The sequence below is a fragment of the Natrix helvetica genome (genome assembly GCF_964273705.1).
Source record: "Natrix helvetica genome assembly, chromosome: 1".
Classification (NCBI taxonomy): Eukaryota; Metazoa; Chordata; class Lepidosauria; order Squamata; family Natricidae; genus Natrix; species Natrix helvetica.
The window spans coordinates 56,177,728-56,204,410 of NC_138548.1; the positions used below are offsets into that span (position 1 = coordinate 56,177,728).

Genomic DNA, 26,683 nt, shown 5'->3' on the forward strand with positions numbered 1-26,683 from the left:
TTTCATATTCAGAATCTGATCATAGACAAAGACACATATGAACAACTATGTGAAGACTGTAGATGGCACAAAACTCTAACCTGCACCCTTTGAACAGGCACACAGTTTGTATTTCAAAGTATCAATGTTTAGGACCCTAATATACTTCTGCTAGTGTGTGTCAAATACCATATTTACTTGAAAATAAAATACTTTACAAAGAAAAAGAAGCAGTAAGGGAAAACTAAGAAGCTCAATAAGCATTTTTTCCCCATTCAGTTCTAGCTTTACTTATGTATTGGTAATCCAGGTCATGGACTTACTGCAAAACTCCTGATATTCAGCTGGAAGGATGAAGGTCTGAGGCAAAATATGGAAGGTCTTGAATCCATAAATCTGTTGCATTCGATTAATGTTCTTGTATAGTCTATCCTTCCGAGTTAATTCATATGACCTAAAGACATGTAGATATAATTTGCTGGTGTCATGTTGTTTGTTTATGAGGATTTTTAAGAATTCACAATTAAACTTTCATTCTCCTGAGTTCCATTCAGCAGACTTTGGATACAACAGACAAAATTTTACTTCAGATTTCACCCACCCACCCCAAAACAGGCAATTGTTTCTAAAGCATTCTGGACAATTAAAAGTAATTTGCAACAATTTACATTATGCAAATGATATAACTTGATACAATTAATTTGAAGCACTGACTATGTAATATGCAAATGTAAACCATTACCTCAATAATTTCACTGAATGTTGGATTTAACGGATAGACTTTTTCAAAAAATGGTGCTTTAAGTCAAAGTTTTACTGTGTGATTTCATTCACAAGCTTTATGAAACATTTAATGCCTTAACATGACATTTTAATCATTTCGCTACTAAAAGCCTATGGACAACATGACACTCTTCTATTCCCTCAATTGAAGTCACCGCTAAATAGAAATCCACAATCTTTTTTCAATCGTATTACAGTCTTTCCAATATAATCTTGGATTCAATAGCCGCATTCTGTTACTCTTAAAAACTTCATTATCCCACACACACCCTTTTGCTTGTTCAAATATACACATTCACGTGTAATCTATCCAGCCTCTGTCTCATCATCTTATGCCTATTTCTAATGGCTCACTGCTTTGTCAAATGCCTCCAAACCATCCACGTGAAGAGAACTACGGATAGGTAAATGCCTACTCATGCTCAGAGCCATCAATAACAACAGCTGAAGTATAGAATGTTCCCATTCCTTGGGAATAAATCTCTGGACTCGTGCATATATTTGTCCACGAGTCCCTCTTGCTACCTTCAAGAACATGAATATGCCAAATTTTTAGAGTTGCTTGTGAAAGGGAAAACAACTTGCAGTATCCCAAAATATTTTGTAGTAACCTCTACTATCAATTTCCTCTTGGCTAAATTAAATTAAAAGTAGATTTAGATCATTCAGGCACTAGATAATACAGGAAAGGGTTGAGGGAATAAATTTGTTAATTTTGTTTTGCTCTGGTAACACCCACATCTTCACTTACTCACACACTTACATCCCCGAACAGTAAGAGATGCCATCAAGATTTACTAATTTTTAGCAATAAGAAATATTAGCAAAAGCAAGAGTCTTGATAAAAGCTTTTTTTGTTTTTAATTTAACAATTTTACTGAACTTTAGAATACTTTAGAATAAAGCTGGGCACTTGGAAGAAATGGAAATATAAATGATCTTTTGTCAGATAGAGCATCATTCTTCAAAGAATGAGTCTCTGTTCTGTATCATAACATTATCATAAGACTCCTTACCTGGGAAAGTGATTCACTTTTTGAATATCTGTGAGCGTTCGCAGAACATAGGGTTTTAAATGTGATCCTGTCCACATAAGATTATATTCATTGCTGCTGGGATGTACCTGGGAAAAGAAATGGTTGAACATTTTAATAGATAACCAGCTGAATAACATTTTATTACCTCAGAATCTATACCTTGGACAGCATTCAAAGTTAAGAGACAACAATTTCACCCATGCAACAGAACTTGTCAATTTCCTTTCCCTATTCACAATGTGCTCTGAAGGTTCTTCAACTCAGAGGAAAGAAAAGCATTAAAATGTTAATGCTATCAGAAAAGCATCAGCAATCAGAAGAATCCCACTGGATTCAAATAACTGTAGTAAAATAAATGATTATTAAAAAGTAGGGACAATCTGACTTCTAGTCCAGAAAAAATGCTGTCCACTTATGAACATTTACAGTTGTTACATGTTTATTTTAAGTTTGCTATTTATTCTATATTTATGACAGACTGCACATATTCTTTAGCGGGGGGAAAAAGTAGTCCTATCTACAAATTGAGCTTCTTTGGGAATACTGTAAGTGTACCAAGAACTTCAAGCAAAATCTCTCTGAAACACATCATATAAGAGAAAGAAAAATAATTTGTAGCATTACAAATTGGAAAAGCATTACACAACTTTTTGCTTTTTTTTAATTGGCTTCAGGTTACTCTGGACTCTGATCCATAGTGAACTTTTGGATGTAAAAGCAGTGCAAACAGATTTAATTTTCAGGGCCATGAAATTCACAAAAATTAATAAACATACCTCCCGAAATCCATGAGCTGACAGAATGCTGCGTACCAAGCGACTGTCCGTTCTCACAATTTTAAAAGACAAATGATAGCGCTCTGGGGACCAAATACAGAATTATTATATAAATATAATCATAATCTATTTTACCAGTTGCAGAAAGGGAGATATTTTCTCAGAACATTGTATTCTACATAACAGCCATACAATAGATCAATCTATAGCCTTTCCTTATGTATGTACATTTATTTATATGTTTCATTGGGAGACAGAGTTCTCTATTCATATGAATGCATTAATGTAGATAAAGATATATGAATTATTGAACTATATTAAAGATGTATGCAAGTCCCTGTGTCTTTTAAATTATGGCATGTGGCAGATACATGCATACAGACACGTATATTGTATACAAGTGGGTCATATGGGACTAAAAGTTTGGTTTAAAAGTTTGAAAAGCTAAACACTGTGCAGACGTTTTGTATTTACCGTATTTTTCGGAGTATAAGATGCACCAACGTTTTGAAGAGGCAAATTAAAAAAAAAGTTTTTGCACTCTGCAAACCTCCCCAAAACGGCCCGTTTTTCACAGAAACGGGCCCGTTGTTTTTTTTTAAAGGGGCATGATTAGCCTTTAGGAGGCTTGTAGAGTGCTCCTGGGGGGCTGAAGTGGGGCCAAAAACAAGCAAAAAACGGCCTGTTTTTCACGAAAATGAGGCCGTTTGTTTTTTTTTCAAAAAAGGAGCATGAATAGCTGTTAAGAGGCTTATAGAGTGCTCCTGGGGGCTGGAGGGGGCAAAATTTAGTAATAAATACAGGGAAAATATAATAAATAAATGACTTCCAACAGACCAAATCTCTACAGGAACATAATTGGGAACCATTTGGAGGTCAATCGTCCTTATTATATTGAACCCCTATAATGCACAAGGGTTATATTGACTACCATTAGAACAAAGAAAGGTAAAATTGCAACTGCACTCCTTTGAGCACTTCCTGCTCCATCTTTAGTTTTCCATGATTGCATACATAAATAAGACACCCAATTATTCAAAGAGCCTAATGTCTTCAGTAAGGCTTTACTGTAGAGTGCTCCTGGGGGGGGGGGGTGAAGTGGGGCCAAAAACAAGCAAAAAACGGCCTGTTTTTCACGAAAATGGGCCCGGTTTTTTTTTTTTTCAAAAAAGGAGCATGGATAGCTGTTAGGAGGTTTATAGAGTACTCCTGGGGGCTGGAGGGGGCAAAATTGAGCAAAAAACAGCCCAGTTTTTGCTCATTTCTGCCCTCCCCGGTCTCCAGTAGCTCTCTGAAAGCCTCCTAAAAGCTATGCATGGCCATTTTGTTGAAGGGGCAGGGTTTCGGGAGGCAAAAAATACTATATTCAGTGTATAAGACGCACCCAGATTTTCAGCCTCTTTTTTGTGTCTTATACTCCAAAAAATATGGTATGTTCTTTTTTCCTTTGGTTATCTTAAATTCAAAGTCAACATTTCAGATAAATATAACATACAAAATATTCTTAACCCTTACAAGCTTTAGACAAAGTACAATACTATATATTTAGGTCTTATAACCTTCAGTGGTTACTCTTTAAAATTTCTTCTCTTAAAAAAGTTTTAAAATCATAGCAGGTTTTTAATTTTAGAAGATGTGATAAATTTATATTTGAAAATATTTGAAAAGTCTAGGATCAATATTTTTTAAAAAAAGACTTTGTAAAACAGATTATCAGTATGCCAAGTAAATCTTGTCTTTCAATATTTTTTTTAATCTACTTTAAGTGATGTAGGTACTTAAGAAAAATAAGATTTACCTCCAATCAAGCGGATGTAACTGTCCTTAGTTAGAATAGCTTCAGCATGAAATACCATGATTGGAATCCTCCTGAATCCACCTGTCCACATGATACATGGGTGCTCCCTAAAAAAAAGAAAACCTTTTTAACAGATAATAATTACCTTAGTTATAAGACACAACCTCATTTCAGAAGACAAGTAGTCTTCAGGTATTTAGGTGTTATCCTTTATTCAGACACTTTTTTGATTACCAATATTTTTTAAGAAACCTATTTTTTCTCCATCCAAGATTAAGAATTCTTGTCTGGGAAAGAGCTTTTTCTTCTTTTTAACGCAGTATTAGTATAAATATATAGAACAGACACTTACATTTTCCTCATATAGTTCTTTGTAAATCAGGGCAGAATCTCTGTATGTATTGTGGCAACGTATACTACAGCAACGCCTCAGCAAGCATCATGTTGCTGGGCTACTATTAAGCCTCACCCAAATGCAGAAATGTTGAGAATTGGCCAGACAGCACATAGCAAAGCATATAGCAAATATATATTACACACCCACACATAACTTTCCACATGTACTTAATATTTTGTCTCTTAACATTAAAAACTGAAAAATAAAATTTGACAGTAACCTTTGGAGATTACTGGTGAATTCACCAAGGGTGTTGTAAGTCATGTACCACTACATTAACAAAAAGTGCTACTTCCAGAGAATTAGATTCTTTTTCCTCTTATCTTCCAACCCTCTAAGAGCAAATGTGGAAGGTTGGATTGCCAGTTGAAGATTCACAGTATGCCCAGAAAAATAGGCAGAAGTGAGCCCAGCTAAGTTCTATCTTATAAGCTATTTAACACTTCCTATGTTATATGAACATACCTGAACTCAAATTTGCACACATATGGAAGAAATTATTATCTAGCACAGTGATGGCTAGTCTTTTGTTGTTGCGTGCCAAAAGCACATGTGCACATGCTCAAAAACGCTCATGTTCTCAGACCCATAATACAATGTGCATGTGATACACACCCCACTCCCCCTCACATCCACATGTGACACCCCACCCGCCCTTTTGGGCCTAGTAGGCCTCCCTGCAGACTCCTGGGACCAAAAATGGGCCGTGGGGGGAGCGTTGCACCCCCTGCACTCCCACCACACCCCACGCATGTGCTGGCGACCCCCCATATGCCCGCGTATCTCCTGCATGCACCCTTCCCCCCGGAAGAAAATCAGCTGGCCAGCAGGAGGTGTGAACGCATGCAGCGTGGAACTGAGCTGGGGCGACAGCTTGCATGCCTGCAGAGAGGGTTCTGTGTGCCACCTGTGGCACGCATGCCATAGGTTTGCCATCATGGATCTAGCATCTTCTAATGTAATATCATTAGTAGAAATGTCAATAAGATAGTAGAGAGATAGGAATAATCCTCCCTCAAAGCAACACATGATTCAGGACAAACAAAATGTTAAAAAGTTAATATATTTATGTAGTTACTTACCAAGCAATCTAAATTATATTAAAGTAACCAAACTATCTTTACAAACCCCAAGGCACGTCACATCACATAGGGGACTGGAGACTAAAACATATGAAGAACGGTTGCAGGAACTGGGTATGTTTAGCTTAAGAGAAAGAAGGACTAGGGGAGACATGATAGCATTATTCCAATATCTCAGAGGTTGCCACAAAGAAGAGGGAGTCAAACTATTCTCCAAAGCACCTGAGGGTAGAACAAGAAGCAATGGGTGGAAACTAATCAAGGAGAGAAGCAACTTAGAACTGAGGAGAAATTTCCTGACAGTGAGAACAATTAATCAGTGGAACAGCTTGCCTCCAGAAGTTGTGAATGCCCCAACACTGGAAGTCTTTAAGAAGATGTTGGATAGCTATTTGTCTGAAACGGTATAGGGTTTCCTGCCTAGGCAGGGGGTTGGACTAGAAGACCTCCAAGGTCCCTTCCAACTCTACTATTGTATTGTATTGTATTATCTTTTGAGCACCCCAATGTTTGGAAACTGAAAGTTGAAAAACTTGACACACCCTAACAATACGTAAGCAATCAAAGTTTCTCTTTATGCAAAAATATGTACAGGTAACGCTAGACTTACAACAGTTCATTCAGTGACCATTAAGCGTTAATGTTAAAATGGCACTGAAAAAAGTGATTTATGACCATTTTTCACACTTACGGTCATTGAAGCATTCCCATGGTCATGTCTGGTATCTGACTCATATTTATGAGGGTTGCAGTGTCCCGGGGTCATGTGATCACCTTTTGCAACCTTCTGACAAACAAAATGGGGAAGCCAGATTCACTTAGCAACTGTGTTACTAAATTACCAACTGCAGTCATTCACTGAACAAGTGTGGCAAGAAAGATCGTAAAATAAGCAAAACTCTGGGCAGCTCACGTAATAAAAATGTAATTGGGGCAAACCCAGGAACATCCGATACTGTGCACACTGCTGCATTTTGGACCAGCTATAACTTCCAAGTGATTTTCAAGGACAGCCTCGGGTAAAGCGCATTGTAGTACAGTTAGTCTTCCGTTTACAGCCATTGGGACCAGAATCTCCATCATTAAGCAATGGAGTGGAGTGTAATCATCACGTGATCATACTCATTTTATGGTATGGCCATTAAACGGATCCGGCTCTAAAAATGACATACCTCTCACTTTTATTTTATTTTTGGGGGAAGTTAGCCCCAATTTTCCTACATAAGAAGCTTACGGGCCCTTTTAGAACAAGGCATAATGAGGTGATTGAAAGAAGATAATTGTAGATTTGCTGTATTAGAATCACAAGATAGGAAAAAATAATTGTAACTGAAATTCAGTATAAAGGCAAGAAAATGTTCTAGATCTTACAAAAGGAAGATTATTTTATAAGTGAGTCAACACATATGCTTACAGGTAATCCTGTAATCAATACTTAACAGCTTAGTTTATTATTACTTATGACACAGGTGCATTGCAGCTTCTAAAATGCTTGGGTGGAGTCTTCAGAGAACTCCTCCCAAAAGTTGGAAGCAAGCCAAACTGTAAAGTTATAGAGAGAAAGGAAATGAGTAAAGACTAGAGAACCCATATCAACTGATTGTCATAAAATGGAACATAATATAGTGAAAATTCAGACAAATGATAAATAGGGAGTAAATAGTTTGAATATTTATTGATGTCAGTAATTCTATCAATGAAACAAAATTCCAAGTATTTATATTCATAAATTTACCGTGTTTCCCCCAAAATACGACCTGTCCTGAAACTAAAGCCTTGCCACATTTTTCACGTGGGCAAAAATATAAGACCACCCCCTAAAATAAACCCCCTGGACAACCCCCCCCCTCCAGCCAGGCAGAGCACCGCTCACCGACATAGTGATATCCTTTTTTAAAAAAAAAACAAAGTTTTATTGGTTTTTGGGTGTTTTGCAAAAGGAAAAGGTATGGGGAAGGTTACAAATTGTGGCAGCCGCAAACTGCGGTAGGTATACGCCCCCTCCAGACTCATGGTGTACATTTGCATAGCATTCAAATATTACATAATAACATATAGTCAGTGTGGTAAATTCAAAAATAATTTCAATCAATTTGTATCACGTGGATTTTCTTACTTATTTGTGTGATCTGAGCTTTCTTGATGTTGCCCCATCTCCCCCCGTTGGCAGTGCTCCGGCCCCTCCCGTGTCTTGTGTATCTACTGGGATGTCTTCTGGTTTTTCTAGGAGTAATTTATTTTTTTCCATAAAGGCCTGTGCCTCTATGGGTGTGTTAATTCTGACCCTTGTCTCCTCCCAGAATATTAACATACCTTCAGGCAGCAACCAATGAAACCACACACCCTTCTGGTATAATTTATTCGCCAATTGCGAATAATATTTTCTTTTCTCCCTCACTTTCTTGGGGATCTGTTTCAGTATGGTTATCTCCTTATCTTTGTATATCAGGGCTTGTCCCCTTTGTGTATTCAGAATTTCATCTCTTGTGCTTTTCCTAAGAAATTTAATGTGCACCTCCCTGGGGACATTGTGTGTTCTAGCATATGTGGAGTTCACTCTATAGACCAGGTCTATTTCCCACCCCATCTGTTGTTTTTCTTTCTGGGTATACTCAGCCAAGATAGTTGTCATGATGTCCCTAATGTTTTCATCATCTGTCTCCATCACATTCTGAAATCTAAGATAAAAGGACATTCTCTCAAACTCTATTTTCATTTGTTGGGTGTCAAGCTCTTTGTTTCCCTTTTGCACGCCCTCCACCCCCCCCCCTCATCTCAGCCGCCCCCTGCTCCAAGTGATCCAATCTCTGTGAGTTCTTATCAATTTTTTCCTGGTTCCCTCTAATTTCTTCTTTCATCTCCTTCAGCTGTTTCTTAATTTCCTCTTGTCCCTGTAGAATTTGTTGAAACATTTGATGAAACTCCAAGTCCGTAGTTTTAACTTGTTTAAAAGCTGTCAATGTTGATTGCGTGCTCGGACTTGAGGTTGCAGATGTCGGGGCAGAGGCAGCAAAGCCGGACTTTCCAGGAGGTGGTCTTTTAGATGTCATTGTTAGTAATAAGGAGTCCAGTCAGTATAGAGAAGAATCAGTCAGAGTGGTAGAGCAGCCAAGGGAGTTCGGGGGGGTAGAGAGACCAGGCACAAGGGAACTCTCTAATCACCCTGGCAGGGAACAGACGTTTTTCACTCCAGAAAGTTCAAAAGCAAACAATCCACAAGAGGAGTATCCAAATAACACGGAGACAAAGACCGGAAGCCTGAAGTTAAAAGGTGGAGTCAAGTTCAGCTTTCATGAAGACAACGGAAGTGTGCCATCTTGCCCTGCCAACTTCGAGAACTGAGGCAACAAATAAAGTTTTCAGGATTCAAAGTTCCCAAAGATCACATTTTCTTGAAAGGGTTAAGTCTGAAGATCCATTTAGTTGGAGTGTGACCTCATTGGTTTGGCTCTCCCCCTCCTCCTTCCCTGGGGCTACGAGCACTTTTGTTTCTAGCCGCTTGTCCAAGGGGGGGGGAATCCCCCTCCCCTCCAGCCGCACTTCTCCAAGTTAAACAAAAGTTCCAATTAACACCACTGACAAGTTTTAGGATTGGTAATAGGTATGAAGGGAGTCTACGCCTCACCGCACCGCCGCTGCATCCTTCAAGTAGCTTTTTTTCTTCCGGATAGCCTCAAAGCGAAGACGCTTCAGCGCGCCTCCCCTTCGCGCTCCTCGGTGCCTGGAGCGAAGCGAGAGCCCCCCAACGGCCGACGCCGATGCAGGGGTCCTCCCGCTGCGCCGCTCCTCCGGCAGAACGCCTCTTCGGGGCGTCCTGTGCCCCCCAAGGGGTGGGGAGCCCACCGGGGATGCGCGGGGTGAGCAGTCTCTGCCCGTCGCCGTCAGCCACCAGAACCGGAAGTCCGACATAGTGATATCCTGAAGGCATCAAGCCACAGGAGCCGGGGGGGGAGAAAGGCGCTCACATTGCTTGCCGCTTTCGGGATACCTCTAGGTTGGGGACTGGCGTTCTGCCTGGCCGGAGGGGGGGAGTTGCCGGGCGGCTGCTCCTTGCGAACTGGCTCCCAAAGAGTCCGGGCCCAGCTCTCCCTGCAGCAGCCGCAGCTGCACTCTGAGCATAACGTCTTCTCCGGTTCCAAACTCCCAAACTCGGCTGCCAAGTCTTCCAGCAGCGGCCGCTCTAGGAGTGAGCTCTATGGTTGTGGGCTGGCTGCTGGAAGACTCTGTAAGAGTGTCTTCCGAGCAGAGAGTCTTCCAGTAGCCAGCCCACAATCGTAGAGCGCACTCCTAGAGCGGCCGCTGCTGAAAGACTCGGCAGCCAAGTTTGGAACCGGAGAAGACGTTATTCTCGGAGCGCGGCAGCGGTGGCAGCTGCTGCAGGGAGAGCTGGGCCCGGACATATTGAGGCTAGGAGGCATGCCTGCTGGGGGAGGAACAAGCACTCACACAACCCCCTTCTCCAGCCGGGCAGAGCTCCATGCACTGACGTAGGGAGTATCCCTAATGTGCCAAGCCATGGGAGCTGAGGACCGGGCAGAGCACCACGTGGCTTGGCGCCTTAGGGATACCCCCTAGGTCAGTGAATGGCGTTCTGCCCGGCTGGAGAGGGGGCTTGCCGGGCGATTGCTCGTGAGCTTGTTCACTTCATGGCTGCTTTGCCCCTGAGGCTGTGTCCGGCTCTTCAGGAGCCAGTTCGCAAGGGAGCAGCCGCTCGGCAACCCCCAAACAATAAGCCCTCCCCCATAATAAGCCCAAGGCCATATTTTGTAAGTAAAAAGAAAATAAGACCCTGTCATATTTTCAGGGAAACATGGTATGTTTAAGGATATTATTACTTTAAAAACAACATGTAAATATTGACATTAAGGCTACAGGTGGTTTAACTATAATTTAACATCTGCCAAGGTCATCTATATGATATATAAATTAATTTACATGCAGCAAGCTGCTTAATCCCTATGCACTTTCATTGTAGGATTGCACAATGTTATCTCATTTAAAGAAATAATAGCATTTTCTGCTTGTGAATACCCATCTAAATTTCAGCAGATGCAACCACCTTTTCTTGAAACATTATATATAACAGGCAATACTGCAGCAACAGACTTGCACACAAGGCTCTACATTTACTCCGAAAATATAACAATCTTAATCCTATAGCAGTTAATCTCTAAGGCTTCCTCTTTACAAGGCAAGGAAGCAAAGCTCTTAATTATGATGAAAAAAACATTTTTCAATATATTTACCTCACCTGATCCAAAAGGACACATATGCCCTATGAATATATAATATTTCGCAATCCGCCTTCAATCAATGTTGAACACAGAATATTAAAATGGACCACTGTGGCAAACCCCTCACCGATTAAGAGCTAAAATCTTTAAAAAATAATATAAAAATACAAAAATCATCTTCATCCCGAAGGTATGGAAAATGGAATCATTCTCATGTTTATTTGTTACATGTTTATGCTACCCATCTCATTGCAACAGTAACTCTGGGCAGCTTACAATAGCTTTTATATTCCAAACACTATTTCTACTATATTAGGTCATATCTTTTATAGATCTGAAACAGTCCAGCAAAGAAGCCAGACCATCTGGGGGAAAAAAGTATTAAGCCAAATATTAAATAAATACCACAAATCTGGAGCCTAAACTGTATTCATGTAAATTGTAAACAATATTACAATAGATAAGAACAATAAACTGTAAAGAAAGTTATGGAAATCTTGGTTGGACTGAAAGCCCAGTGAGTGACTTTGGGCCAGTCAAACTGTCTCAGCCCAACCCACCTCACAGGTTGTTGCTGTGGAGAAAACAGGAGGAGGAAAGGGTATTGAGGATATATACCACCTTGAGTTACTTATAAAAGTAATAAATACGGGGAAAATATAATAAATAAATGACTTCCCAACAGACCAAATTTCTACAGGCACATAATTGGGAAACATTTGGAGGTCAATCATCCTTATTATATTGAACCCCTATAATGCACAAGGGTTATATTGACTACCATTAGAACAGAAAAAGGTAAAATTGCAACTGTACTCCTTTGAGCACTTCCTGCTCCATCTTTAGTTTTCCATGATTGCATACATAAATAAGACACCCAATTATTCAAAGAACCTAATGTCTTCAGTAAGGCTTTACTTTATGTGTCTAAGTAGGATCACAGCAAAGACCAAGATCTTAATCTTTCAATAATGAATAATGTTTTGAGCAATACGAATGAATCAGAATACCTATTTTAGATGAACTGGAATCAAAGAAAGAAATACTACCGGTAACTATGGTATCTGTATATGAAGGACTGAGGACATCTACCTGCTAATATGGAAGAGAAAAATTCTACAAATAGCAGGCTTTAAACTTAGGTTAATACATAAGCTGAAAATAAATAGACAAAAAAATACGTTCTCATTTACTCTTTTCTGGATTTTGATGTGTCATAGTTGCATCTTATCCACACATATTTTTTTATTGTATTATTATGTAAATTTATACCAACCAGCTTACTATTTAAATTTATACCAACCAGCTTATTTGCGGGATCGTATCCTGTCCCATACATCCCTGCGACCAATTCGCTCGCACAGAGAGGGACTCCTCTAGGTGCCATCCACTAAGCAATGCCAGAGGGCGCCGCCGAGGGGAAGGGCCTTCTCTGTGATGGGCCCAGCCCTCTGGAATGACCTCCCCCCCGACATTAGGACAACTACCGATCTCCGCTCCTTCCGCACGAAACTCAAGACCCACCTGTTCCAACTAGCCGGCCTGGCCTGAATTATAATCTACATTCTCTAATCCCCCCTGGACAATTTTAAATTTAAATTAACTGATTTTTTGGGTATTTTAATTGTTTTAAATTTTATTGTGTTGTTTTTAACTTATGATTATTTATTTATGAATTGTACAATGTTTTTTGATTACCTCCTCCTTGTTATTTATTTGTATATTGAGTTGTACGCCGCCCCGAGTCCCTTTGTGGAGAGGGTGCGGCCTATAAATTAAATTAATAAATAATAAATAATAATACTATCCAATGAGACTCTGAAATATCATACAAAATTTCTAAATAAGCAGCGATAATCCATCAACCTATGCTTATTAATTCAAGTGAGCTTCCCCGGAAATTCAGGTGAAAGATTGCTAACAACTTCATTGAAGAAAGTACAAGCAAAAGAAGTCAATAGAACTGTATGTAAAGCTTAGCAAAGATTTGAAAGAATCACACATAAGCAATAAAAAGAGGATCAAGTTATCAAGCCAGAATGCATAAATTTCTCAGCTATAGAAATGGTTATCAGAAAAGGTAAAACTCAAAAAAGAATTGAAGTTGTAAAAGGAGGCTGACATCAAGAATAAAAAGAATAACAAAAAAAGGCCAGATATACTGTATGTTCAAAATAATAAGCAGGAAAAAAATAAAATACAACTATTCCTAATAAATGAACAAGTAGGACTGAAAGTTGAGACTGACAGAAATACAGGCAGGGAATTCTTCTCTAAATATGTTTAAATTTATAGAGCTAGCTGAATTTCATCCTAGGATTCAAAAGAAATTTGCTGAAGGTTTTGCTAAATTGTATGCATTGTTTTTAAGAAGTCAACGTAACATTGTATCAAACAACTGGAGGAAAAAAACTGTTGTCCTTATATTAAAAAAAGAATTTAAAAAATCAATTAGTAACAAACGTGAAAGCAAATTATCTAGACCTTAAAAAACAATGGAAAAATCACCAACAACATATGGATTTGACAGGTTCTGTTCTTGCCAGACAAGCATTACCTCATTTTTTTTATTTGGAAAACTTCCTTAGAATGTAAAACTACTAACATGTAATGTATCTTGATTTCAAAAAACATTTGACAAGTGTCCCATGTAATTCTGATTAGCAAGTGGTTTGCTCCCTTCCCAATGGAATGCAGAAGAATGCCATAGCCTTTAAGAAGGCTTTGAAAATACAATGTTTTTATTTCCAAGTGGCATGTAATAATCTATAGCAGTGTAACTTTTAAAAATTATAAATGTCTTCAAAGGTATTTACCGTATTTTTCAGAGTATAAGACACACCTTTTTTCCTCAAAAAAGAGGCTGAAAATCTGGGGGCGTCTTATACATCGAATACAGCATTTTTTGCCTCCTGAAGCACCGCCCCTTCACCAAAATGGTGATGCATAGCCTTGTGAGGCTTTCACATAGCTCCTGGGGGCTGGGGAGGGCAGAAATGAGCAAAAAAAAGGCAGGTTTTTGCCCCCCCCCCAACCCCCAGCAGCACTCTATAAGCCTCCATAAGGCTATGCATGCAATTTTTTTGACCAAAAAATAGGCCATTTTTTGCTCTTTTTCTTGGCCCCACCCCTACCCCCCAGGAGCACTCTGCAAGCCCCACCCCAAAGTTATTCATGCCTTTTATTTGAAAAAAAACGGGCCCGTTTTCGTGAAAAACCGGCCATTTTTTGGAGGTTTGCATAGTGCAAAAACTTTTTTTTTCCTTTTGGAAAGCTCTTTAACTGATGAGAATTACATTGATCAAGTGCTGTGCCAGCAGAAACAAAATCTTAAGGTTTGTCAGCGTTTTCCTTCTCCAGCACATGGATAAATACACCTGGAAACATCTACGTAGCTACCTACTTTCTCTCTCCCTACCTACCTACTGTATTTCTCTCTCTCTCTCCATCCCTCTACCTACCTACCTACTTACCTACTGTCTCTCTCTACCTACCTATCTACTGTATTTCTCTCTCTCTCTTTCTATTTCTCTCTCTCGATCCCTCTACCTACCTACCTACACACACACACAGACACACACTCTTCCTACCTACCTACTGTATTTCTCTCTATATATATCCCTCTACCTACCTACCTACCTACTCTCTCTCTCCCTACCTATCTACTGTATTTCTCTCTATATATATCCCTCTACCTACCTACTCTCTCTCTCTCCCTATCTACTGTACTTCTCTCTCTCTCTTTCTATTTCTCTCTATCCCTCTACCTACCTACCTACACACTCTCTCTCCCTACCTACCTACTGTATTTCTCTCTCTATCCCTTTATCTACCTATCTACCCAACTACTCTCTCTACCTACCTACTGTATTTCTCTTTCTTTCTCTCCCTCTCTATCCCTCTAACTACCTACTTTTTTAAAAAAGTTGCCTCTTCAAAACTTTAGTGCGTCTTATACGCCAAAAAATATGGTAATAATATATTTTTATAATGGGATTTGCTGTTTTGATATGATGTAGCTGCAAACAAGACAAATGCAATTTTAGGCTTCATCAAGATTAGTTCAGTTTCTAAATTGCAGGAAAAAATAATTCATTTTGTTCTGTGTTGGCTAGAGACCACTTTTCAAGAATGGTAACCAAGTCTGGGCATTATATCTTAAGGACCAGATTAGATTTAGAGAAATGTCACCAAGATTATTTACTACAAAGTAAGGAGAAGAAAAATTGAAAGAATTTTCATTGAAAAAGACAGGTTAACCATGAGAAGACAAGACTGTGGAAGTGTATATTTTAAATACCTTGAATTATGTCATTCAAAAGATCAAGAGCTTTGTAATATGTGGTTCAATGGTAGAAGCAGTTATCCAAAAAAGTAGGAATGTCCCTTCACTGAAAGTGTTCAAGCAAGGATAAAACTGCCATCTGTCAGGGATGCTTTAATTTAGATTCCTGTACTGTGTAAAGGATTAGACCCAATGGCCTAAAAATCCCTTTCCAGTTCTCTTCTATCATTTGTATTATCCCAATTTTATTCCAGTTTGAATATAAAATTGTAAAAGTTTATAGACTATTTCCTACCTTGGTCAAATTACAGTACCAGTGAAGGACATTCTGCCAATTTTCTACGGTAAGAAAAATTAATGGATAGGAGAGAATTGATTTTTTAAAAAGTCTGCTAAACCAAGCCATATTAGTAAACCTTTGCTTATAAACATAGCTTCCTGCAGGGGAACAAGAAGCAGACTCGTGTAAATAAAGACTTAATATCAAAGTAAGCTAAGAAATAACCCTCAATGATAGGAGAGGACAACTTTTCACCAGGGACCACAATTCAAACAACACAATACATGTTTTGCATATAAAAGGCACAAGGCCGAATTTCCAGCTAAAGTATCAAATAGATATGAAAGATCTCTGTTTGAGATCATGAAGAATCCAAGTTCTGACCTAGATGAACTGGTACCGTGATCAAAGACAGTTTCATACATTTACACAATAGTCACATTTACGTTCCCTTGTAACCCATCAATCTACTTCCAGAATTACAAGGAAAAGTAGCCTGCGCATACAAGTGATAAACGTATAGCGAGAACAATAATGTGCATTTAAATCTTTCCCCTAAAACCTTCATGCGTCGAGCTCCTTTATTAGTCTTCAGATTTGTGTTAAAGTTTGCAAGGATAAATGTGCATTTATCAATTTTCCAGAGATTTGGAGCCTGCATGTGTATTTAATTGAACATACTTAAAACTACCTGCAGACTTTAGTGTTTACTTTAAGACCATAAAGGCATCTGGTTACCTAAGGTAACTAGGAACATGACTTACATGTGAACCCTCATCCTAAGGATGATGTTAATTCTCACTAATTCTGGCTGAATGCCCACAGCAGAATAAGGATAAGTGTGTAGCAGACATGAAGCTACACACTGAACATTCACACTTATAACTTCAAGCTTTCGTGCTCATTTTTTAAGAACATTAGTCTTAAATTTCTATAGTAACTCTTACACAATATACAATTAATAAGTTTTAACTTACTCTGGCCCTTCCATTTCTTCCTCTTCCTCTGAAGATGAACCCGTTTCTTCCAAATCCCGAGCCATTCCAACTGGCATATCCTGTGTATGTTTTCACACAGCCCAGAAACAATGAACCCTTAATATTTTCACTGTAGAATCAGAAAATCTAACCAGTACTATATTCTTCTATGAAGAAAATGAAAATTCAATTATCAGAGTAAATTGGAGATGTACAATAATCAAGCTTCTAAGTACAAAGCCACATACAGTTTCCAGACATTTTATTTTAATTTCTAAATTCAACCAGGGGCTATCATTGTATTAGCTGGATGACTTTGGGCCAGTCACTCTCTCTCAACCCAACTCACCTCATAGATTTGTTGTTGTGAGGAAAATAGGAGGATGAAGGTATCTTGGGTATACTCACTACCTTAAGCTATTTGTAAAAACAATACAGGCTAAATTTAAAAAAAGATACTCATTTATTTGAATTCTATAGTCATCTATCTCAGCAAATGATTCTGAGTGGCACACATCATAAAAACATAAAACAATTATATATAATCGCTGAGTAAAACTATTGCCATAATTGTTAATTCAGCCAAGAAAAGGGGCCCTTAAGAGACTCAGATCAGGGCATGTAGCCAGGCCTTCAAGACCTTACAAAGGGCCAACAAGGTTAGGGTGATCCTAATCTCTGAAAGGGGAATGCGTCCAGAGGGCAAGGGTTACAGCATGTCTCTTAATCCCTGTCAGATTACATTCCTTGGCTGGCAGGGCCATAACATCCCCAATTCATTATTTTAATAATTAGATCAGGAATGGTGTAAGGAAGGAGTGAAGAGCAATTGAAGTTCCTTTCCGCAATCATTCTTCTGAGATCCTTCTTAGGAGCAAAATAGGTGAAAGGATATCAAAATGGGAGAAGCAGCGGGGGGGGGGGGGGGGGGAGATGGAGAAAAAATTACAGCTTCTCTTTCCATCCACTTCCTTGCTGCACAGTCTCGCTTTATATTTGGCACTGAATCGCATCTTAAGCTTGCCATCCTCTTAACAAATCTGAGTCATATATAATAGCCATAATATAACAAAATATACCCATATAGATCGAAAGCCTACACATGACTCACTGCATAAAATAAGGCCTCTAAAGCATACAGTAGCAGAAACAGTTATTGCTAAGGAATCTTAAAATCTTAAAAACTTTTGCTGGGCTTGGTCAATCTTCTGGGCAATAAAATAGGTGAAAGGATACAGATCCTCCATACCTCAAAACCCCCAGTATCAAAATTAGATTCAACCCCCTTGTCTTAAAGATTGCCTGCCCTTTTTGTGATACTTTTCCTGAGGGTTCAACAGATACTTCCAATGAATACTTTTTCCGTTCAAGCTTAGTGGATTGGCAATCAAAACTTCTCTTTGCAGAATTTTGGCAAAGAAACGAAAGTAAGGCAGGGCCCGCGGCAGAAGAGGGCACTGCCTCTTAAGAGGGAAGAAGCGGCAATCTCTGCCGGAGGGCTCGCTTGTCCCCTTTCGTGGGAATTGCACTCCTGGCTCTTGGGGAGGAAGGAAGCGATCAGGAATGATGCCGGAAAGCTCCGAAACCTGGTTTCATCCCCACAGGGATGAATCTGTGAAGCATTGCCTGAATTCCGCGAACTTTGCGATCGGTCCGCGAATTTCATTGAGAGCTTCCTCCATCCTGTTGGATGCCGGTACTCTCTGCTATGAATGAAAGGCTACCTTCCATCTGCGAGGCTGAACAACTCCTTCTCCAAGCAAGTTCTGTGCATGCAGCAAGGGAGGCGCCCCGTTCCCAAACTCCGCTCACGGCCATTACCTGCTGCTTCATCCTCTTTGGGGCCCGGCAGCCGCGATTCCTCTACTCAAGCGCTTCCCCTGTTACTACAACAACCAACAGGCAACCGTCTCCCCCTTTACAGGAGGCACATTTGCGCAAGCGCCAATTCTCGGCTCCCGCCGGTGCCCTTCTCCGCACGCATGCGCACGTTTCCGGTCCTCTTTAGCCGCCTCTTCTAAAACGGCGTCATCAAAATTCTCTTTTTAAAAAAAGGGAGGCGAAAATGATGCCCTGAGTTCTTCCACCCACATCTTCGAATTCTACGTCATAATGCCTCAGAAGGGTTCGGGGCATTTGATAGGTACCGCCGCCTTCCCATCCATGTGACGGTTTAGAGAAGGTCGTGGAGACCAACCAGGAAAAGGCGACGTCTGACCGTCGACCAATCGTCGCGCAAACTAAGGAAGGGGCGGGGCTCGTGCGCCTTAAGTTGGAGGCGAGCAGCGAATCTGGTCCGCCTGCAAATCAGGTGGGGGTGAAGTAAGATCTGAATGGCGGTAGTGGTGGGGGTTGCATGGGGAATAACCAGAGGGGGTGTGGGCGACGTGCATGGCAGGAATTCGGTGCAGGGCAAGATGGCTTGCAGTGTAGGAATCGAAGGGAGCGAGAAGACATTCGGAGAGCATTGCTAAAATTTTATGCGGTGTTCCCCTTCGTTCCATTTTGCAATCCTTCGTAAATAAAACGGGAACCAGGCCCACCATTTAACATGCCATCGAAAATTACAAAGGGAGAGAATAAATAATTTATTCAAGGCTTAAAGGTTAAGGAGCGATAGTCTGACCAAACCATCAGCCTAGATAGAATGTGGTGCTCCCTTCCTCTCCCTGCTCAAAGCATTAATCAGGAGTACAATGCAAAGCAAGTATCTTAGGGTATTTTTTCTTCTGACTTATGGTGGATCTCTATTCCAAGGGACAGATAGGTTTCTTGTGGGCACATTTCTCTGGTTGGATAGATGGGAGCGGAATGCACACCTTCTGTATGGTTATATGTACTGTACCTGGGCTAATTCATAAACAGAATAGAATCTTAAAAAGAGAGCTTTTATATAAGGAAAAGTAGAAAGGGAACAGTGAATCAAAATACCTGTCCGTGGTGAGTTATTTAGACAAAACAGTTGTTTAAAATGTTCATAGAAGAATTATTCCTTTTGAGCAACTGGCTGCCTTTTCCATATAAAGATTATGGGAATTAATTTAATGCAAGATTATTGGTTCAGTTTAACCCTGATCAACTGGCTTTTAACCATCGAGTGTTTTTTAGATCCAATAGAACTGGAACTCCTAGAAATACTAGCCAATAAGGTGCTGCCTGGAAATTCTAGAAGCTTTCGCTTTCTTATATCTGCTATATGAATTTACCAGGAATTTGTATTTTTCTGAACTTGATTTCTTTGAAAAACACTACAGTTGCAACATATTTTCCTCCTTCCTTTGGGCTTCAACCATACTGAACAACACTATTGCAACTTTTAAAATAGTTTTCCATTTTAGTTTCATATCTGGAATATGGGAATGCTCCCTTCTTGTCATTTGCAGGCCCGCAAAATGGCCTGATCTAATGGTTCCACAAAACTATATACAAATTAAGAGGAGATGCTACAAAGCATGAGTGGCATAGCAAGCATGACTACAAAGTCTAAAACCGGAGAAGTATTTTAAGCTCTTAATTCTTCATTTGTTCATATGACAGATGGTGTCTTGCTACTTCTAAGATGAGCCGGTTCTTGAATGTACTTCGTAGTTGGCTAGTTATGGTGTCCATAATTGCTATGGGGAATACAGTGCAAAGCTTCAGAGACCACAGCTTCCTTTCTGAGAAACTCTATACAGGCAAGCCAAGCCTTGGTAAGATTTATAAAGTGTCATTTTTGGAATCTAAAAATGGGGTCTGTATTTTGCCTGTATTGCAAAGAAATGTTTACTCTGATCTCAAAATGTTGCCAATTTTGAAATGTCTTTTTGCCTTAAATATTATTTATTCTCCTTTTATCATGACGTATATTGCATCAGTTTAGTTTGTTTAGTGTCCACTTAGTCAGGCTATAACAAATGCTTCAGGTAAAGTGTAATTTTTTCCCCCATATCAGGCATTTCTTTACTGAGCTCCATTTCAGGATGGAAAACTTGACCCTTAGAATAATTTTGAAGGCCATTATATATTGTAGGCTGCTGAGGATACTTCTAAGTTCTGTTTGGAAACATGTACATAAATAAATTGCTGTAACTCATATCTATTTTTTTCTATTCAGTAAATGGCCTCCAAGCTCGAACCTTTGGCATTTGGACCTTGTTGTCTTCTGTGATCCGCTGCTACTGTGCCATTGATATCCGCAACAAGACGTAAGTAAAATGAATACTAAAATAAATAGTAAAAGGAACAATTCATTACCAATCCTTTTAAATAAACTCCTTTCCCTTACAGTCATAGTGCAGTTGGTTATCCAGAACTTTTTTTCATCTTGTTTATACATTTCGGGAATATTATTGTCTCAAAAGGCTTGTGCTTATGAAGAGTAAAATAGGCATAAAGGAGGAAGTGGCTTAGTAGACTACTTTTGTAAAAATAATATTAGTCCCTAGTTTTTGTCTAGTTAGACCTCTGAAATCAAAAAGTTAAAATTCTGGTATCTAATCCAATAAAGAATGATCTCCCTCTTCTGTTAGTATTACTCTCTTACTGACAGTTCTATACCACATATGGTTCATATTTTCCATCATTTGTAGTGTTTTCTGAAAGGATGTACATCTAGAGTGTTGTGTGTTTATTGTTTAGCTGGGTACAGGCATAGGAAAGCAATAAGTTTGGCAATCTGTATTAAGGCACAAATTTTGTTTCTAGAAGTCAAGAGAAACAAGATGTAATAGAGCATCCTTCTACAATTTTATCTGCCAAAATGTCAGACTTTACAATCTATTCTGCTTTGACCAAAGCAAATCTAAACAATTAGAAGTTTTTAGTACTCTTCAATTCAGGCCATACTGAGCCTATTAATCTGTCTAGACTGGCGTCTGTGGTGTTTATGGATGGTAGGAACACTAATTGAACATGCTGGAGTAACCTTTGAGCAACAGAGAGTACAGTACTCTCTCTAGTTTCCAAGAGATGCAGACACTGATGCCTGACTAAAGATGCAGAGGTACAGCATACTCATTTAGTTTCAGATTCTCAACTTCCTGACTGATCTGTTTTGTGTCATCTTTATACCACACAATAATCCTTTCTTTGTGAATTCTCTGACAGCCTCTATAACATCACACTTTTGACCTTCTTCATTGCCCTGGGCCACTTCCTCTCTGAGGTGTTTATTTATGGTACAGCAGCTGCAACGATTGGTGTCCTGGCACCCTTAATGGTGGCAAGTAAGTACTTACTGAGCTGCTTATCATTTTCCGTTCCTGGAATTGTATTTATTTCCAGGCTGCTTTTTCCACTCTTCCTCCATTACGTTTTTCAGCAGGATTTTCACTTTCAAAGATCTCAGTGAGGCTACTTAGTTAGAACGATAATTCTTTCTTTAGAGTCATACAGGAAACTCAATCTGGAGTTTTCCACAGTCAAATGCAATTAGCCTTTTTTTTTAAAAAGAAATGAGATTTTTAAAATATTTTTGTTCTCTGTTCTTGCTCAATTTCCATCTTTTAGGTTTCTCCATCCTGGGGATGCTGATTGGACTACAGTACCTGGAGGTAGAAACCACTTCGCATAACAAGAAGCGGAATTGACATTACAGCACCTGTCTTCCAATCTGCCCTCCAGTCATCTTCCAGTGTCTACCATATTATCTTCCTGACCTTCTTTTTCGAGCCTGTACCCTACAGCAAGGGTGTTCAAACTTTGGAACTTTAAGACTTGTGGACTTCAACTCCCAGAATTCCCCAGCCAGCCATGCTGGCTGGGGAATTCTGGGAGTTGAAGTCCACAAGTCTTAAAGTTCCAAAGTTTGGACACCCCTGCCCTACAGGGAAGTCAGAACATTCTTAGATTTTCCTATTGGTTATTTTAGTTCCCATTTGATTTTGATATGAGCAGATAATAGCAGAAAAATAGTTTTGAGCATTTCCTCCAAACTGGGTATGGGGAGCAGTATCTTAAAGCATCATGAGATGTAGTAGAAAAGCCAAGGGAATTTGTGCCAGGTGAAGGTTACAGATTCCCTCTCTTGACATTCTGATGACAAATGATAGAAAAAGCAGTGCTGTCCAAAATTTGCTGAAAGGGGGGCATGAAATGTCTCCATGGCACTGGACATAGTTATCCATAAGTATGGCTTGCCATAAATGAAAGGGAACTGTGAAAACTTGTGAAGAAGTATCTCATATCTGAGCTAAATGCAAAGTACCTTATAAATTCTTTTTGAAGATTAAAGACTAAAGAGCGAAGCTTGGTCCTCTTTCCTTTAAGAGGCTACTTGTTTAGGTAACTGCTTTCTTCCATCTTCCAGGAACCTGTTTCCTTTTCTCTGAAAATAACACAATTCATTTAATTGTTGTTCTTTTCTGAACATACATGAGAACTGGAATACTCTAGGCAAGGCAAGTGCATAATATTCCTGCCCGAACAGGGGGTTGAACTAGAAGACCTCCAAGGTCCCTTCCAACTCTGTTATTCTGTTATTTATTTCGAAATAAAACTGACAACACTTGTAAAAAAAGAGGCTGCCAAGGCCATAGAACAAATAAGTAACTTTCTGCTTCTGTAAAGAGAGGCAAAAATTGTGACTTTTTCAATGTAATGACTGCTGCTATTGTGGTTATACAAAGTATCTGCTTCTATCCTTCCAAAATGGAATAGACATTAGTAATGAAATGGATTCTCCTTCTGTTCCTATATCTTCCCACGTAATCACCAAATTTTATTATGTTTTTATTCTATTTTTTAAATTGATGGGTTTTAATGGTTTTTATATATTATTATGAATATGTATGCCACCCAGAGTAATTGTGTGAGATGGATAGCTATACAAAGAGATAGATGATAGATAGATGATAGATAGATAGATAGATAGATAGATAGATAGATAGATGATAGATAGATGATAGATAGATAGATGATAGATAGATAGATGATAAAGAAATATGCATTGGAGGTATCTGAAACATCATCTCAGATGGCTGTAGCCCACAATTAGTATTTATCTACCTCTCTTTACCAGTGTGTCATATGTTAACACTGTCAATTGTGCATAATTTAGCTATTAAGACTGTCATCTGAAATGGCTAGCCGCTAGATAGTCATTGAAGCCAATTATAACAGATGTCAGTTTGCTAGCAAGACCAGTCAAAACATCTAAAGGAATGATTTCTCCTATGTTTATCTACTTGTGCATTATCTTTAGATGAGACTTTTCTCTTTTAAACCTAAAAAGATATATCATGCATCCACAACAGAGAAGGCCTTTTCTGTGATGGCATCTTTTCTGCAGTGGACTGTGAATGTACAGTTGACATTAACATGGTATTCTTAACAGGTTTTATTTCTCCAGCCACCTTAACTTGAAATCATTTTTTGTAACTGGTTAAATGTGCCTCTCAATTACATTAATGTTTATTGCTTTAATATTGTATTGCATATGCTTTCTATGCTAACAATTGTGCAAAGTGCTTTATACCAGTCGCTCCCAACCTTTTGGGCACTAGGGACCCTTTCTGTGCAGTGAGGTTTTTATGTGGACCAGAAGATGGCATTTAATTTCATTGTACGAGGTGCAATGACAATAAAGTAAACTAAATTAAAGGGGCATGGTTTCACATCCTGCCTGCATCCCACAGATGGGGCTTCATTTGTTTGCACAGACTGGTTTCTGGTATGCTGCAAACCAGTGCCGGGCCACAGACTGGGGGTTGGGGACCCCTTCTTTATACATTTTTTAAAAATAAATATAGCTCCCTTATAAATTATTTTGGGCTGGGATGCTTAAAGGCAGGTGTGTCAGCCTCAGCCATGTCAAACGTTTTGAAGATGTTCACAGAAGCAGCTTAACCCAGTCTTCCCTAACTTAATAACCAAATAGTTGGGACTACAACACCCATCAGCCCTAGTTAATATGGCCAGGATAGTGGATTGGAGGGACTGTAGCTGAAACTCTAAACATTCCAGGAAGCCATCTGAACTTTTCATTGGCTAAGTAGTTCTTCCTACATTCTAAATTTCTTAGTAGTAACTAAGTTCTGTGAGGAACCATTAAAGGAAATCAGTATACTTAGTCTGCAGAAAAAAACTTGAGGAGAGAAGATGTGTAGAGGAGGGAGTGGAATTGTCCCAGAGGGCAGAACCAGAACCAGTGGGTTGAAATTACAGGAAAGTAAATTCAGATTAGGTATTGGGGAGGAAGTTCCTACATACTCTGTAATAAATTGCCTCATGAAATGGAATGTTCACTGGAGGTCTGATGGCTGATACCAAGTAGATAATCTTGATTTTTCAGTATCTCCCAATTCTATGAAACTCTTGTCAGCTTCCCCAGAGAATTGTTCATTTTCATTTTGTTGTTTAACAGAGCTTTGTAACTTAAATTGTACTCACAGGATAGATAAGGGTAAGGAATGAAAACACATTGACTTTTTAATGCATGCTGATAGGTGAAATAAGGACTTTATGGTATCTAATATTTATTCCAGATGAATTACCTTACTGAACATGTTAAGCAAATGAAATTAACATATGGAAAAAATGTAAATTAACTCTTAAACTATTCAATTTACAATGTACTAACCTTGGTTCATACAGCACGGTAAATTAAAAAGTGTCTGGCAGTTCTATGGTTCAGAATGTTGTGCTAACTTAGCCAAGGTGATTAGTACTTGAAAAAACTGACTTACATATGAATTATTTTAAATTGTTTTATTTTTTTAAACAATCATTTTCCTCAAGAGTTTTTGTGGCTGCACAGCTCTGTAAACTCAAGTCAAAAATAAACTAAAACATCAATTACATCACTTGAATTGTATTTCTTTTTTAAAAAAAATATGCATCAGTGTTAATTACTGCAATGCACACTGGTGATCTGAGCGAAAATTCCATTCACAGATACAGCTATTAACAAAAACAATGTACGTCCAATAACATATTTTGAGTCAATAGTTGTTTTTATCTACCCCTGGAATTTTCTCTGGCAATCCTAAATGCATATGTAATTGGAAGAATTCATATCAAGCATGGACTCGTTTCATACAGGACTGTCAGGATTGATCATATAAAATATAACACAAGAAAGTACTTTCTTTGTGAACTTTTCTGATTTTTTTTTTACATTTTTAGCATAACAAGGATGAAAATACAATAGGTTTTTTTTTTCCTTTCCTAGCATCTGCCTTCAAATACTTATTTTATGTATTGTGTAATACTTATTTTATGACCCAATTGCTCTTCAATTTGAAGTTAATAATTTCTCTGCTAGCAATAATACTGCTTCTACTAAATATTAGTGAGCCTTCCTTAAACTAAGGACATTAAATTCCCCAGAGAGTTTATCAGAGGCTTGTTATATTAGCTCACAATCTCGTGGTTAGCAAAACCTGGATCCTGTGTCTTGTGCCTTTTATTCCACTTTTCCTCCTCAATATCGATCTATCTATGCAGAATAACCAGATTCCAAACTGCATCATCACCCTCTTTGAATAGCAATTCCTATACTGATTCAAGATGGTCCTGAATCCTCCTGGAACAAGCTTCTCTTCAGCAGTCCAAGACATCTTAAATCCATCTTGTCTGCTAGTAATTCTTCCTGTTCCTCTTCAATCAGTTTCTTCCTACAAGCTTCTTAGCCATTTCAGCCCTCCTTCTCACCCACCCCCATGGGGGAGACACTTGGAAAAACTCTTATCGCTTCTTAGCTGTATTGAAGTATACTTTATATCTAGATAGCCAGAAGAAAACTTTTGAAAAACACTGCACTACATTGAAGCTAGTGTGGCAACCAAGTGCATATATCTGGCAGGACATTAAAATTCAACGGTACCCAAACTACTACTATGACATTAAAATTATACAATTACATATTTGCATCACATTTATTGCAAGAAGATATGTTACAGCATTTGTATGATCACATGAGCATGTCATCATATGTATCCACCGATGGACGCCCATTAATCTAAGGCTCCAAGTCCAATATGTTCAACTCATTGCTGAGTTCACACATCCAAGTTAAGTCACAATGTGTTTTGATTAGTATGTTTGGCTTAGTGTAAACTAATTCAGCATTCTCT

General features: G+C 38.9%; 2 protein-coding genes across 13 annotated transcripts in view; one reads left to right on the forward strand and one right to left on the reverse strand.

The window, feature by feature from the left end:
• Positions 1 to 18,758, reverse strand: part of TTLL5 (tubulin tyrosine ligase like 5) — a 167,700-nt gene extending 148,942 nt beyond the window's left edge. For 2 of the 10 annotated variants that reach the window (XM_081947794.1, XM_081947792.1), the window contains exons 1-6: positions 18,450 to 18,755; positions 16,629 to 16,708; positions 4,374 to 4,480; positions 2,576 to 2,658; positions 1,779 to 1,885; positions 303 to 433 (exon numbers count right to left, since the gene is read on the reverse strand). In XM_081947794.1, coding sequence (XP_081803920.1) covers positions 303 to 433; positions 1,779 to 1,885; positions 2,576 to 2,658; positions 4,374 to 4,480; positions 16,629 to 16,708; positions 18,450 to 18,461 — 520 coding nt within the window. In that variant the 5' untranslated portion in view covers positions 18,462 to 18,755. Of the gene's footprint in view, positions 1 to 302; positions 434 to 1,778; positions 1,886 to 2,575; positions 2,659 to 4,373; positions 4,481 to 16,628; positions 16,796 to 18,449 lie in introns of all 10 variants that reach the window. The other 8 variants (XM_081947791.1, XM_081947781.1, XM_081947787.1 and 5 more) reach the window with 7 other exon arrangements.
• A 5-nt stretch (positions 18,759 to 18,763) lies between these two features.
• On the forward strand, positions 18,764 to 25,408 carry ERG28 (ergosterol biosynthesis 28 homolog). 3 transcript variants are annotated; one of them, XM_081948135.1, is made up of 6 exons: positions 18,764 to 18,906; positions 20,166 to 20,320; positions 20,725 to 20,815; positions 21,717 to 21,835; positions 22,119 to 22,299; positions 22,443 to 25,408. In XM_081948135.1, the coding sequence occupies exons 2-5, from the start codon at positions 20,188 to 20,190 to the stop codon at positions 22,196 to 22,198; spliced, it is 423 nt and encodes a 140-aa protein (XP_081804261.1). In that variant the 5' UTR covers positions 18,764 to 18,906; positions 20,166 to 20,187; the 3' UTR covers positions 22,199 to 22,299; positions 22,443 to 25,408. The 3 variants fall into 3 exon arrangements, with proteins under 3 accessions (XP_081804261.1, XP_081804260.1, XP_081804262.1); XM_081948134.1 differs by having other exon boundaries at positions 18,796 to 18,939; XM_081948136.1 differs by lacking the exon at positions 18,764 to 18,906 and adding an exon at positions 18,943 to 18,950.
• The last annotated feature ends 1,275 nt before the right edge of the window (positions 25,409 to 26,683 follow it).

Bases quoted from the DNA above. Each gene is read 5' to 3' on its own strand.
- ERG28 (XM_081948135.1), top strand. From the start codon at position 20,188: ATGAGCCGGTTCTTGAATGTACTTCGTAGTTGGCTAGTTATGGTGTCC. The intron at 20,321-20,724 runs GTAAGATTTATA...TTTTCTATTCAG, and splicing joins TACAGGCAAGCCAAGCCTTG to TAAATGGCCTCCAAGCTCGA. The intron at 21,836-22,118 runs GTAAGTACTTAC...TCCATCTTTTAG, and splicing joins GGCACCCTTAATGGTGGCAA to GTTTCTCCATCCTGGGGATG.